The sequence below is a fragment of the Mangifera indica genome, chromosome 12, assembly GCF_011075055.1.
Source record: "Mangifera indica cultivar Alphonso chromosome 12, CATAS_Mindica_2.1, whole genome shotgun sequence".
In the NCBI taxonomy this organism is placed as follows: Eukaryota; Viridiplantae; Streptophyta; class Magnoliopsida; order Sapindales; family Anacardiaceae; genus Mangifera; species Mangifera indica.
Window position 1 is genome coordinate 15635327 of NC_058148.1, and position 14894 is coordinate 15650220.

The 14894-nt window shown below is 33.0% G+C and overlaps 2 protein-coding genes and 1 non-coding gene across 7 annotated transcripts; 1 reads left to right on the forward strand and 2 right to left on the reverse strand.

The window, feature by feature from the left end:
- Positions 1-1851: 1851 nt before the first annotated feature.
- On the reverse strand, positions 1852-6078 carry LOC123230311 (heterogeneous nuclear ribonucleoprotein 1-like). Its single transcript, XM_044656478.1, has 4 exons — positions 5514-6078; positions 5076-5298; positions 2862-4047; positions 1852-2203 (listed from the first exon to the last, which is right to left on the reverse strand). Exons 2-4 carry the CDS (start codon positions 5295-5297, stop codon positions 2190-2192), a joined length of 1422 nt encoding a protein of 473 aa, XP_044512413.1. The 5' UTR covers position 5298; positions 5514-6078; the 3' UTR covers positions 1852-2189.
- Positions 6079-9354: 3276 nt separating this feature from the next.
- On the forward strand, positions 9355-13796 carry LOC123193489 (thymidine kinase a-like). 5 transcript variants are annotated; one of them, XR_006497090.1, is made up of 6 exons: positions 9674-9882; positions 10212-10424; positions 10516-11510; positions 12603-12747; positions 13037-13158; positions 13272-13313. XR_006497090.1 is itself a non-coding variant. In XM_044606509.1 (4 exons), exons 1-4 carry the CDS (start codon positions 9557-9559, stop codon positions 13531-13533), a joined length of 855 nt encoding a protein of 284 aa, XP_044462444.1. In that variant the 5' UTR covers positions 9414-9556; the 3' UTR covers positions 13534-13796. The 5 variants fall into 5 exon arrangements, 1 of the variants encoding a protein (XP_044462444.1); XR_006497091.1 differs by having other exon boundaries at positions 10522-11510; XR_006497089.1 differs by having other exon boundaries at positions 10559-11510.
- A 682-nt stretch (positions 13797-14478) lies between these two features.
- On the reverse strand, positions 14479-14552 carry TRNAT-AGU. Its single transcript has one exon. It is a non-coding gene; the product is annotated as a tRNA-Thr (tRNA).
- Between the last annotated feature and the right edge of the window lie 342 nt (positions 14553-14894).

A 14894-nucleotide genomic window follows, 5' to 3' on the forward strand; every position in this document is an offset into this window, starting at 1 on the left:
CATTGGGAGAAAAAGTTAAAGGCTACCATTTTTGTCAAGAAACAATTGAAAAGAAATTATTTATTGAGTAATGTTAAATCTATACCTTAAATAAGTACACAGTTGATGTATCATTATATGATTGGGTGTTATTTTAATTTTAATTCAAAATCACGTAATCACATAATGATACATCATTTTGTATATCCAAAATATATACATATAATTTTATTGTTGTTTAAATAGTTAATGACTAGTGAAAGTTATCATAATTGTAACTTTTGCAACTTCGGATTTTGATCAAATTACTAGCTCAACTGCTAATTTATTTAATTTCTTTCTTGTTTTATCATTGATAAATTTACTGGTTCCAAACATTCTGCATATTGTGTTGCATGATGTTTTCCCATTTGATAAATTTATGTTAAAATGGCACTAAAATATTAGGGTTAGATTCTAAGGCCAGAGAGAATAGCATTGGATGTCCCAAATGAAAAGGTTTTTTTATCAGACTAATCCCTAACAGAATGGACCATCCAACGATGATATTCTTCCTCTAATTGGATGTTGAAGGGAAATTACTTCCATGAAAATGACCTGAAGGGAAGCATTGGAGACATGTTAGAGAAGTAAAGATAAGTGTCAAGTTGACCACACAATCAGGGTCTCACTAATCGAATCCATTTGATAAAAAATATATAGCATATGCCATTAAATTATATGTTTAGTTTAATTTTGTTATAATCGTTAGTCAAACTGATCAAGACTCATAGTCATCTCATTACCAAGTCAATGCCCAGGGGATTATAAAAACATTGCATCAGGGTCAGGGTCAGGGTCATGGGTCCTGTTCATCAATATCCTCTCTTATCCTCTATTGAGTAATAAAACCCTGCCATGCAAGTAGTATATGATTGGCAGAGAGAAGAATATGAAACCATCCATTTATGTTCTCTGTACAACAGTGGCTTAAATATTTGATTTATAATAAATCATAGAATGCATAAACCAGCTTTGAATGCACCCAGAAATATGTTGAGAAGACTCTGGAGATAGATAGCCGAAAAGGATAATTTTGCCAAAAGTACCACCATCTGATCAAAGTTCGTTTGACATTGATTTGGCCCCAAACTTTGTATTCCCTAAGTAGGTAACTGATACTCAGTATTCTGATCAGTATTAATAAAAAAAAGTCCCCTTATGCTTTTTAACAAGTTCAGAATCTGAAATAGATAATTACTGGGAAAATACAGAATTTCAACAGTTGTAGAAAATTCCATCACAGTAACCAAAGAAGAAAATGAACAAATGGTATTAAAGAATATTTCTTTTTGTTCCATTTTTTAATTTTCTCTTTACTTTTTAATTGCATGATGGTTGGTTTCTGCATCTTTTCATAGGCTTAAGAAAAGCATTTTCCTTTCTGAAAACAACAATGATTCATGTACAAGCCACAAGTACTAATAAGAAAAAATACGCAGATTTATCATTTAATAATTAAATGATTTCAAATTCAAAATAAAGTAAACAATAAAATTATCTAATCACATAATAATAATTCAATTTATTTGTACTCTTAGGTATCCATATTTTTTGTACATATAACTTTACCCTTATAAAAAAAAAAAGTAAAAAGAATATTTCATGAAATATAAAGTTTCATTTGTTGGACAGAGCATTTGCCATCTAAAATAGATCGCTGTATATTGTAGCTTATTCCTTGGGACCTTGGTTAAGATCCCTTGAGAACTTCACACCAATAAATTAACCAACATTTCATACAGTTTCTGAATACAAAAACCACAAAGAAAATAATGAAATACTGACAACAAGCAGCAAATTTGCTGGTTAGTGCAGAACAATGAGAAGAAATAATCTAAAAGGCTTGATTTTTTTATGTATCACAGTGTCACCAGATATGGATGATACAATATTCTCGTATACATGACAATCCGATTTTACATCTTAAGCAAATCCCAAGAAAGATAACCCATATAAAGAAAATCCAAGCTCAAACCTTAAATGAAAATCCTTGTAATTGCTTTCTATAATTTCATCAAAACAGGCGAAACCAATTAGTTCTAATCACATTTCATATAAACTGATTTATCTCGACGAGGAAAATGTAAGAAATTTAGTCATTCACCTGCTTCACCACACCAGATATAATTCACCTACAATGAACTTTTGACAATCATATCGCCATCATCCTAAGCAGCAATTCCTGAATCAATGGATGAACATAAGAATATAAATACCATATTATTATCACCAAAAACTAAACATAATATTCAGCATAAAAGTAAGAAACATTGAAGCACAATAGGCATTAATGATAGGTTCAACATTATCCAACAAACAACAGATTTGACAGCAAAAATATGCAATGCCAAGAATGCACATGCCGAGAAGGTAACAATCAAACATGCCACTCACAAGTAATTGTCTACCATGCATATAATAATCAAATCTGTGCTTTAATTCCTATTTGATAGATCAGTTTACTGGTTGTTCATGATCTTTTCTTGTACCTTTAGCTTTTGATGAAATAATATTAATTTTTTCATAAATAAAAGAAATGAAGTTAAGCCGATAAGAGTATCAGTAAGCCATAAAGTTGTCGTTCAATACAAATGGACTCCATGCCAAGGGGCATAAGTTATACACAATAGAAAAACCAGCATTTTATATTATAGGCTGTTAGAGTAAATCTACAGTTAACCTTCCACGCATTGATCACTGACTTCTTTCAAAAACTTAAAATAAACATTATAATTAACAATCACAAGAAGAAAACCAAAAAATAAACAAACAAACAAAAGAAAGAAGGGAGCTTGAAAGAACAAAAAACATAACAGAGTAAGACAGCAGAAACATCTTACCTCTATTTGGTTGTCTATTAGTAACACTATAACCATCAACATAACCAGCAGAATTTTTAGTCATAAGACCTGAAGCTGCAGTACCAAGCCCAAAACCAAAGGGACCAGACCCCTCTAGTTCTGAAGACGAAGATTGCCAAGTGGAATCACCATAAAAGGAACCACTTGCATATATGTCAGCATATGCCTCATTATAACCACCATTTAAAACAGATTTTGGCGTGACACCAGAGCGACTACTTCTTCCATACCCTACAGTTACTGACCCCACACTTAATTCTCCAGCGCCATAACCAAAATTGTCACTACTATAAACAGAACCCATAGCACCACCTTGTCCAAGATTAGAAGGGGAACCCCAAATAGCTCCAATGCTGCCACAAGAATCCATTTCTGAAGTCCCACTTCGAAGGCCTAAAGCACTCGAGTTTGCAGAGTTTGTGCCATAACTAAGATTCCTGTTTCCCCACAAACTCCTGCTAGGTGAATTCAGGATTGGACTATTACCTCCATTGCTCCCACCATAGGCAATGGGGCTACTGTACCTGTTCAGATTTTCACCATATGGAGGGTTCAATCCACGACCATAGCCAAGGTAAGAAGTAATGTTCACACTTCCTCCATAGCTTGGGCTCAAATTTGACTCAAAACTCAGTCCCATCCCATAACCTGAACCAATTGGGGAAAATCGACTCCTCCCTACAGTAACTGGACTATATCTACCATCAATTCTAACTCCATACCCAACTGAACTTGAAGTATATCCCTGAGTGTGACCATTCTGGAAGCTACTGACTCTACTTGGACCATAGTTATATGAGCCTAACGGGCTGCGATTTGGCCCTGGGGATAATTCTTTGGGAACTGCCCGCTTGACTTCAACCATTTTGCCATTAAGTTCATGAAAGGTTTTAAGCAACACTCTATCAACTGCTTCCTCTGAATCATAAGTAATGAATCCAAAACCTCGAGGTCTCTGGGTGTTCTGGTCGTACATAACTATGACATCTGTAATTGTCCCAAATTGATCAAAGTACTTCTTAAAGTCACCCTCTGTTACAGTTGATGCTAAACCTCCTACAAATATCTTTTTTGTGCGGGTAGGACCAGGAGACCCATGAATGCTGTTATTGTTTCTGTTCTGAATGTTTTGATCATCTCTAGGAACAGCTTTCTTTGCCTCAACCTGATAATCATCAAGCTAGATAATGAGAAATGAACTATACCAAATTTCACAGTTATAATATACGCTTTAAATACGATGCATAAAAAATGTTACTCAGAGCTTTTAAGATTTACATTTACAATGTATACGATGGGTCCTTGAAATTTGCATCCAGCAACTTTGAGTTTAATAAAAGTCCAGAGTTGTTCTTCCACTTGCATCATGACTAAGTGTGTTTTTGTATTGCTTGGGATGCAAGTCATGAAATAAATTAGCTAGAAGAGGTTTTGAAAACACTATGTTCTTTATCTCAAGTATTAATTGATATAAAAAGTTCCCAATCCAATTAATTAGTCTTGAAGAATGATTAAGCAGCCCAAAAAGTTGTTAAGTGAGACTTCAAGAGTTGGAATTGCGGTCAACATGAAAACTGATGCAAAGTCTATTTTGAAGCACCAAAATATTAACTATGAGGAGCATCATCACTTGCCAACAATGTATTGCGTCCCTGACACTACTTTCCATTTGTGTCACTGATTTTTCCATATGCATCTTGCAAACAAAGTCATTGATCACTCTTGTTAAAAGACCCCCAACTGTCTCTTTCAAATAGACAGAACCCACATAATATCCTGAGCATATTACTGACTGTGCTAATTGTTTAAAAGTCATTCCAAAACTGATGAAGCAATCTATTGATTCTTATTTCTTTTTTTTCCCTTTTTCCAGAGACAGCACTTTGAAGATGATAACAATCAGCAACCACCAACAAGCTGTATTTCAGAAGTAAAATATCTGAATCTTACTTGTGTCATTTTTACCTAAAGACATTTTAGCAATAAAAAACTTAGCATTTATAGTCAACAGCCTACCAAAGTATTAACAAAATCACATCATTTTTTTCTTTCAAACCAAAAAAAAAAAAAGAAAACAATCACGGAACCAATAATGGCACCATAAAACACAACACTTTAATCAAACTGATCATTGAATTGTATGCTATCATTCATCACATCAAAAGAACACTTTAAATGATAATTGGAACTTACAGTTCTACCATCTATCATATGTTTCTGCATGACAACTCTTTCTGCAATAGCAGGATCAGCAAAAACAATAAAACCAAACCCGCGGGCACGACCCGTAGCCCGATCCTTCATGATCACAGCTTCCAAAACTTCTCCAAAAGTCTGGAAGTATTCTCTTAAACGGTCCTCATTTGTGTCCCAGGAAATCCCACCAATAAACAGCTTACCAAGCTCCATTTCCATTCTACAAATCATTTATCCAATCAAGCATTAAATAAATATTCATTAATACAAACATCTCATCTTGTTGAAACAACAATCGATCCTTATCCTAAACAGATCATAAAATCATCAGCAAAATAAGACAGCACAAAATGGATCGAAATAAAACACAATTTAACACTAAGTTTCCAATACAAAAACACATAATGCAGATTAAACAAAGAGAAAAAATATTACCTTCTGAACAAAAATCAAGCAAAAGCTTGGAAATTTAATATGAATGTTATAGAAATGGGCAACCTTGGATTGAATCCAGTAACATGAAACTGTTAACCGATCAATCAAGGATCAAACCACAAACCAGGATCCCTTAAAACGAAGTGAAAAGGTTAAAACAAAGGATCCAATCAAATACAGCTAAAAACGAAAAAGCAAAGAGTTTTAACACCAAAGAAAGAGAACCCAGACGAGAAAGTGGGGGAATCTAATATCTAAGAGGAGGCATAATAAGAAGAGAGGGCGAGAGGCCCTCCTTTTCCTCTCTTCTTTCTTTCTTCCTCTCTGTTACCGTGTTGTGATTTTTATGTAAAATGAAATGGATTTTTATGCTTGAAGCAGAGAGAAAGAGAGAGAAGATTTGAGAGAGATAGAAAATCAAGAGAATGGATTCGGATAAAAAAAATGGGAAATCATTATAATTTATTTTTGTAGACAAAAGGTTTGGGCTTTTGCCGTGGCGCTGAAAGGAAGTTGCAAAGCTAGACGATGAAACATGGGTCATTTCCCTACGTTTTCATGTTTCTCTCACTTAATTCAGATTAAAATTATTTTTTCTTTATATATTTTCATCTTCAAAAATATATAAACAATAAATATACTTGTGTTGGATTTGAAACAAGTATACAGACTAATTTGAATTAAGTTTAAATCTATAATAATAAATTTAAGCTTATTCAAACTTGTCGAAAATGTTACCAAAAGATTATATGGCGATATGAATAATATTATTGATGAAATTAATAATGTTACTAATAAAATAAATAATATTATTAAAAAAAGATTCATATCAAACTAAAATCAAGTTATTAAGTTAAAACGCTTATTTAATTTCAATTTGAATTGTGTTGAATATCAAATCAAATCTTACTAATTTGATTCGAGTTTAATAGTGAGAGAAATTCGACCACTAAACTAATAAATCTTATAAAGACTATTCCAGCAACTCATTATCAAGGGCTTACCAGAAATAGTATGCATATGCACTCAAGTTTATTTTGTGGAAATACGGATAATTAATATTTTACCCTTTTAAAATAATATATATATATAGTAATTTATTTTGTTATTTTAATAATAATATGATGGAATTGCATGCATTTATATTTGAAGGTAAAACATTTTGCTAGTAATGTTATATATGTTCAAGATAAGAATCTATCCTTAACAATTTTCAATTTTCGAATCTTGTTTTTATGAAAAGATATTGAACAATTTTGTGATCCGTGGGTGGGCCAAAGTGGTCTTCTATTTATGTGTATAATTAATTAATAAATTAACCATTTAATTTCTTTTAAAAATATATAGTTTTATTTTACTGTTTGAATTTGAATTGAGGTTTAGAGCTTAAGCTATTTGTTGACCGCAAAATCATGTACATTGGTGGATTCGTTTTGACTTAATTTGTCATTAAAATCCTAATCCAAAGTGGGAATATATCAACTTCAACGACCAACAAACTAATATTCTTATATCTAATATTTTATGTATTAATACGAGATTTGATTTTTCGATTATAAGTAAACATTTTTAATGATATGTTAGGAATTAAATATAAATGAATTTTAATTTATTTTATCTCCTGTATAATTTAATTTTTCTTTTTTCAATAAATAAAACCCATTATTATGATAATTATCTACATAAACCCATATAAAAGAAATTTTAATTTAGTTGCAATTTTTTTAAGGAAAACAATATTTTATATATAAACCTATATAAAAGAAAGTCTGATTTAGTTATATATATATATAAAAAACAAAAAATAATATTTGGTAAAGCTTGAACACCAAACTTGTATAATTTGTCACACGTCACAGAGACCAATCCTCTACTTTAATACGAGCATATAACAGAAGATGTTATATTATGTGTACTCAAGTGAATAATATAGATATTAATAGAAAATGTTATATTATGTGTACGTAATTCTATTTGTAAGAATTATGAAGTTGAACTTATTGAGTCTTTTAACTGTAAGCTTGAAATTCTGACATTTTAACTTATTGTTTCACTTGTGCTAATATTATTATTATTATTATTATTATTTCAAGACATGTTTGCTTTCTCTACATGCAAGGGGATGCTTCAACCTATACATCAAAAACACAAAATTCAACCTTTACATTTATACTCTTCAATTGGATACATGTGTCGTTCACATGGTGATTTAAATTTCATATGTATAAATGCACATTAACATATTTGATATGTTATCACAAAATTATATAATTTAATTATTTATTTTATTTTTAATTAAAAATTATTTAATTATATAATAATATGTTGATTTATTAGTTAATGGTGAAGGCCAAAGCCTGTAGATGAGTAGGCTTGAGTGTAAAAAAGGAAGAAAAGTGGGGGGAGATGTGTGAAAGACACAAGGGATGGGACGGCTCGTTACAACATTCACGTTACATTTTGGTGCACATGCATGACATTTATAAGGCTGTCTTTTCTTGGCTTCACATTTTTCATAATTTAATATCTCAATTATCAAATCACCTCCGCCCAACCTCTCAATTATGGGATGCATTTCTCTCCCCCACTAAGGCTAATATATTATTATGTATCATACTTAGTAGTCAAGCAGTAATGAATTCTTATTCATACTTAGTTGATAGTGTCCAATATGGTTTTAAAATCCAAACCAAATTGATTGATTAGCTTGAATTCAATGTTTAGTTTGATTTCAGTGAAATTTTAAAATATATATATAATTTGACCGTTAATTCATTCTGTTGAAGTTTTAAATCATGTAAGTTATTTAATCAACATAATTTTTTTGTTTTTTTTGTATCTCGTAAGACTTGAACATGAGTCTCATCAATTTGAAAGTAAATACACTATACTAATGTGTGTGTGTGTATATATAAAAAAGCAAAAAGTTTCATTTAGGGTTTGAAGCACATGGGTAAGAAAAGAAAGTGTAAAAATTAGGTGCAATATGATTAAACACAAGTCTTGTTTTTATCATGATCATTTATATTTTATATTACTAAAAATTGTTGAAAATTAGCTGGAAGTATTATTATTATTATTATTATTATTATTATATATAAATTGATACAACTTGGAAGCAAAATCCCTTAATAATGTAAGTCATGTCTCTTGTTTGACAGCTAAAATTATACCTTACAACTAAGATAATGCCATTGCTAAGCACATTCATCTTCAATTATATTCTTTTCGTTTCCCAATTTCTCATTGGCTTGAGGAATGAAGAAGAGACATCACCCAATTGAAGCAATGCATATTATCCTTGTCCAAATTGACTTGGATTAAGTCATGGATGGTATTATAGCCATTACCAAATTGAGCTGATTGGATTGCAATACACATTTTTATTATAATTTTACAACAATGTTTTATGTATCATATACGTATTAACGAGTATTAACAAACAGACATATTATCATATTATTTAATTATTTATTTCACATAATTATGATGACAATCATAATAAACACCTATTTCAATAATATATATTATTATAATAAGTGTGTATCAATTTAAGTAGTAATTATAATATATTATGATATTATTATATGTTATTTCATTCTTAATTCAAAATCATCGTAATATGAATCACATATAATCATTTATATACAGATCGATGCTTAGTTTTATCATATTATAAGTATATACTTATTACAGCTTCAATTTCTTATCATCCTCCAATTTTTTCAAAATTTTACTATTAATAATAAAATTATGTATACAAAAAAAGCCTTATGAGCTAATAATCTATATAAATTGAGGCAATTATATATAATTAGGTGATACAGCTATTTGCTCATTATCCCATTTCAAATCATTTAATCAAAGGTTGTTACTTTGAGACTGCATGAATTAAGTTTCGAAATGTAATACTATTACTGCACCACTAAACCCTAAATTTAGACAAGCCCAAGCTTGCCAAATTCTAATATCTTCTCTCAACAAGGAAAACCCTAAACCTTTCTTCTCCTTCTCTCTCTCTCTCTCTCTCTCTCACAGCCCACATGTTAACTATTTCAAGCATGAAGTCTCTTATTGCCCCACCATTTACACACACACCTTTGTCCCTTTACCTCACCAAGGCCTCACCTTTTGCCACAAACTCTAATTTTTGTAACCCCACAACTCTTCAAACCCTACGATTTATCCACTCTATATCTAAACCCACAATGGCTTCCCCTAAATTAATTGTTCGAAATCGAAGCTTGCTAACGAAGACATCTAATTCCTCCTCATCATCAGGTGAGATTCACGTCATTGTGGGACCCATGTTCGCTGGCAAAACTACCACGCTTCTGCGAAGGATACAAGCTGAAACCGAGAAGGGCAGGTATTTTATGATCTGGGTTTGCTTTAACTTTAGTATCTTTGTTTTGTTTATTTATTGTATTATTTTATGTGATATGGGGTTTGGCTTGTATTTTTGTTCAATCATTCTCCTTTGGTTGGAAAAAAAGCAGAGTTGTGGAATTAGTTTGAAATTTATGTTTCAGTTTTCTTATTGTGTCTATGAGTAGATAGTACAGTGGAAATAGAACCAGCTTTTCACATGAAAGGTCATTTTTTTGTTTTTATAATAAGTTTAATTTAATCGACTAGAATACAAAATTGTTTTTGTTCCATGGTGGAGTGGGATTATTACTGGTGATAAATTCCCAGCTTTCAGGTTGACTCTTGTAAGAAATTTCTCCATTTGGATAAAACCTTAAAAGGCCTCTGTTTTTCGGGAAGGTTAAGTGAAGCTATTGGGCTTTTATGGCGAACTGGGGTGAAAGTGGAACCGGGGACATATTCTCTTTTGTTGCAAGAGTGCATATTCATGAAAGAATATAGAAACGGGAGAAGAATTCATGCACAAATGGCTATTCTTGGGTATGTTCCCAATGAGTATTTGACAAATAAATTGTTGATATTGTATGCAAAATCAGGGAATCTGGTAACTGCTCGTGTTCTGTTTGATAAGTTGCAGGAGAAAAGTTTGATATCTTGGAATGCTATGATTACAGGGCATGTGCAAAAGGGGCTTGAAGAAGTTGGACTGGAGTTTTATTATAAGATGAGAAAAGAGGGTTTGACACCTGACCAATATACCTTTGCATCAGTGTTCAGAGCCTGTGCCACTTTGGCCACATTGGAGCATGGGAAGCGAGCCCATGGTGTCATGATAAAGTGTAATGTTGGGGAAAATGTTGTAGCCAATAGTGCCCTTATAGATATGTACTTTAAATGCAGCAGTGTTTTTTATGGTCATCTAATATTTGATAAATTATTAAATAGAAATGTTGTCACCTGGACTGCATTGATTTCTGGGTATGGCCAGCATGGGAAAGTAATAGAGGTTCTGGAATCATTTCAGAGGATGATAGATGAAGGTTTCAGACCAAATTATATTACTTTTCTTGCTGTGCTTTCTGCTTGCAGCCATGGAGGTTTAGTTAGTAAAGGCTGGTATTATTTCTCATGCATGATGAGGGATTATGGAATCCAACCTAGAGGGAAACATTATGCAGCCATGGTTGACCTGTTAGGGCGGGCTGGGAAGTTGCAAGAGGCTTATGAGTTTGTTCTGAGGTCACCCTGCAAGGAGCATTCTGTAATCTGGGGTGCTTTGCTTGGAGCATGTAGAATTCATGGAGATATGAACCTGGTGAAGCTTGCAGCAACAAAGTACTTTGAATTGGATCCAGAAAATGCCGGTAAGTACGTGGTATTGGCTAATACATTTGCCACAGTTGGGTCCTGGGACAATGTAGCAGATGTTAGGGGGAAGATGAGAGATATAGGGGTGATGAAGGAGCCTGGTTATAGTAGGATCGAAGTTCGAGGAGTGGCCCACTTCTTCCTTATGGGTGATAAATCTCATAGATATTCTGAGGAGATCTGTAAAATGACTCAGGAAATGACTTGTACTTTAAAGGATGCAGGCTATGTTCCTGATTTACGTGGCAACTAGTTCAGGTTGTTGAAATTGTTTCCCTTCCCATGCATTTCTTTTTCTCTATGTTTGTTATATCAATGCTGGCCTTTTGAGTGTTCGTAAGGCTCTGCATGTCTCAACCTTAGTGCTGTTAGGAAATGTATAGAATATGGAGGACTCTGATATAGTATGATGCTTGAAATATGCTGTATTTTAATTTGCATTAGATGTTTAATTGGGCTAGTTTCTTAAGTCTTCAGTTAGAGTTTTGTTTGAACTCTGTATAAAGTGGTGATATGGAGTCCTGAGTATTCATGACATCCTGTGAAATGCTCTATTTGTTACCACTCTTCAATATTCATGTTCGATTTCAAGTATGCGTGTTATCAAAGAGGATGTTAACCTGCTTGATGTCCTAAAGTAATTGTTCCCTGTGCTACCAATCTTATGCTAAGGCAGTAATTGAGGGAATTGATATTCAATTTGCCATGGCTGCTGAAGTGTAAAAAGAGATACAGAAAGCCTGGGTGGTTGGAATGTGAGGCTTATGGATAGAACTTATCACCTTCTCCTCGGTAGAAGACCAGGAGGAAATGAATTATACAATGTTCAGATGTTTCGAATAAACTTTTCTATGTACCTTAAAACTATAATCACAAGTTGAGGGCAGGAAAGGTTGAATTACTGTTAATGAATCTTGTTTCTTCTTCAGTTCTTCTTCATCCAATTTTTTTATATATTTATTTTACATATTTATTTGTTTTTTAAGATTCTAGATATTTTTTTCACTTTTATTACTCGCCTCTAAATTCACTGGCTTGGTACCAAATTCAGTGACTAAATTGCTTCTTGATCTTTGTTTTTAACTAATAGTTTTTATATCGCTTAGATTTGCTTGTTATTTAGGTCTTATTTGAAGATCTTATTGGGCACAAAATGCATACTGTCATCCAAACACCTTACACTAAGACTCTGTTTATAATTACTATGATGATTTTTACATACATCCATCAGGTTGACTAGAATGTAGGATTTTCAACAAATTTGCTTTTATGCTAAACTGGAATGAAATATTTAAAAGTATACTTGGGCTTGTTCTTACTATCTCTTCTCTTTTTTGGTTTCTTATGCAGAAGTGTAGCAGTAATAAAATCCAACAAGGACACAAGATATGGATTGGATTCTATAGTTACACATGATGGAGTGAAATTGCCATGTTCTGCACTGGCAAATTTGTCATCGTTCAAACAAAAATTTGGTTCTGATGCTTATGATAAGGTAATCCTGTGCAAAAATAAAATGATCTCTGTTATGAAAAAGGATGCTGTCTTTTAAATATTTAATTATCAGTATGATCGCTATGATTATAAGTAGTTTGCATTTTGTAAATGTGTTTTTCTTGGTACTGGTTAATGAAGACTGTAAAATGAAAGACAAATCCTGTTAGCAAGAATGCTGCTTGCACCTTCATAAATCTTGATTTTGAGTGTGTACCTGTTGTGACTTTAGCTGCATTTTAAGCCATCTTTCTGTGTAATTTACGCTCATGTCCAGTCCATGTTGACAGCTAGATGTGATTGGCATTGACGAGGCTCAATTCTTTGAGGACCTTTATGATTTCTGTCGTGAAGCTGCTGATCATGATGGAAAAATTGTGGTAGTTGCTGGACTGGATGGTGACTATTTGAGGTGTGATAATGTCCCGATTCTCATTCCTTGCACACATATTTAGAGAAATTTGTTTGCCTCAACATTTTTTGTATTATATTAGTTGTTTTTGATGGCAAGAAATATCTTGGCAGGAGGAGCTTTGGTTCTGTGCTTGATATAATTCCCCTGGCTGATTCTGTTACTAAATTAACTGCTCGATGCGCATTCTGTGGGAAACGTGCTTTCTTTACTTTAAGGAAGACGGAAGAGACACAGACAGAACTGATTGGAGGATCTGATATCTACATGCCTGTTTGCCGCCAACACTATGTTGGTGGACAAGTAGTTGTAGAAGCTGCTAGAATTGTTCTAGAGTCACAGAAGTCTAAATGTGAATCATTATGTGTAGAGTAGTTCAGCCCTTCAATGCTATTAGGAAATCTAGATCTTCCTTGAGCATTCAGCCGGATTTGTTAAAGACTGCTTTGTAGTTGCACATAGGATCTTGATCACTTGTGGCCCTGATTGTAATATAGACAATGCTGGGCTATTTGTGCCATCAAGATGTATGTTGGAAGGGAAAAAATGGAGTTGGAAATTGATGAATATGTGGATACTATTTGATTGTATTAAGACTGATGATTTTTAATCATATCTTGACATGATTGTGGCCTGAATATCCAATTGTAAGAGTCTTGGATGCTTGTTTCAGCAGCTTTATCAAAAATATGAAATGTTTAGGCAAACACTCTTAATCCCACTTGCCATAACACAAATTACCTTTGAGGATCAAAAGCAGCAAAAATTTGGAATCAATTTGCATCTCTATGCATCATTTATACAGTTATATGGGTGTAGTCCTGTATTTCAAAGCAGTGACTCTGAATCTGACAATGAATGTGTTTTATAACATGTTGAAACGGTGTTCCACAATTTTGGAATGGCGATGAAGGCTCTCTGTTAGGAGACGTTAGTATACTGGGGAGTGCATTATTGCAGTATCTACTAGGACAAGCTAGATCTCAATCTCTTCTTATTGGGGGTGGATTGAGTCTAAGTTGAAGAAGAAGAATTATTGGAAGAGAGAGAATAAGAATCATCAGAAAATAAAAAAAAGCCCCAACAATGCAAGCTCCAATTCGAGCATAGTGAAATAACAATATAAGCACCAACAATTTGGATTGAATCCACCCACACTACTGATATCAGTCCCATGTTTCTGGATAAAGTAAACACCTCATTTTTCAGAAGAAACAATTGGCTGTAGAAGTTGGACAGTGATAAACAGGTAGAAGTTTTGTCAATCACAGCGTATTGAACAAAAGCAAAAAGAACTGAACAAACAAGGGAAAAGAATTTTGCTTTCGTTGAGAGTCGAACTCAAGACCTCCCGCTTACTAAACGGGTGCTCTAACCATCTGAGCTACGAAAGCTTCTTGTTCTTCAGCGAATAATTTATTCCATGTTAAAGAATAAATATAATTATTATTATCCACCACAGAACGCTATTCCGTATGAAATACAATTTGTTTTGAGCATAATTTTTTTAAAATATTTAATTAGGGAGTAAATGTAATTATCAGAGCTGGAAGGAGGGAGTAAATAATAGGATATGAGAGAGAAAGTCGTAGCGCATCTTAAGAGGTGCTTGTGTGTGTCAAAGATGGAAACAGAAGTCTTTAAAGTTGTCATAAGAGATTGACACAACAAGATAGTCGTGAGAATCCTTTTAATTAAGAGTTGTGTTGCAAGCTAAATTTTCAGATGTGGGAAGG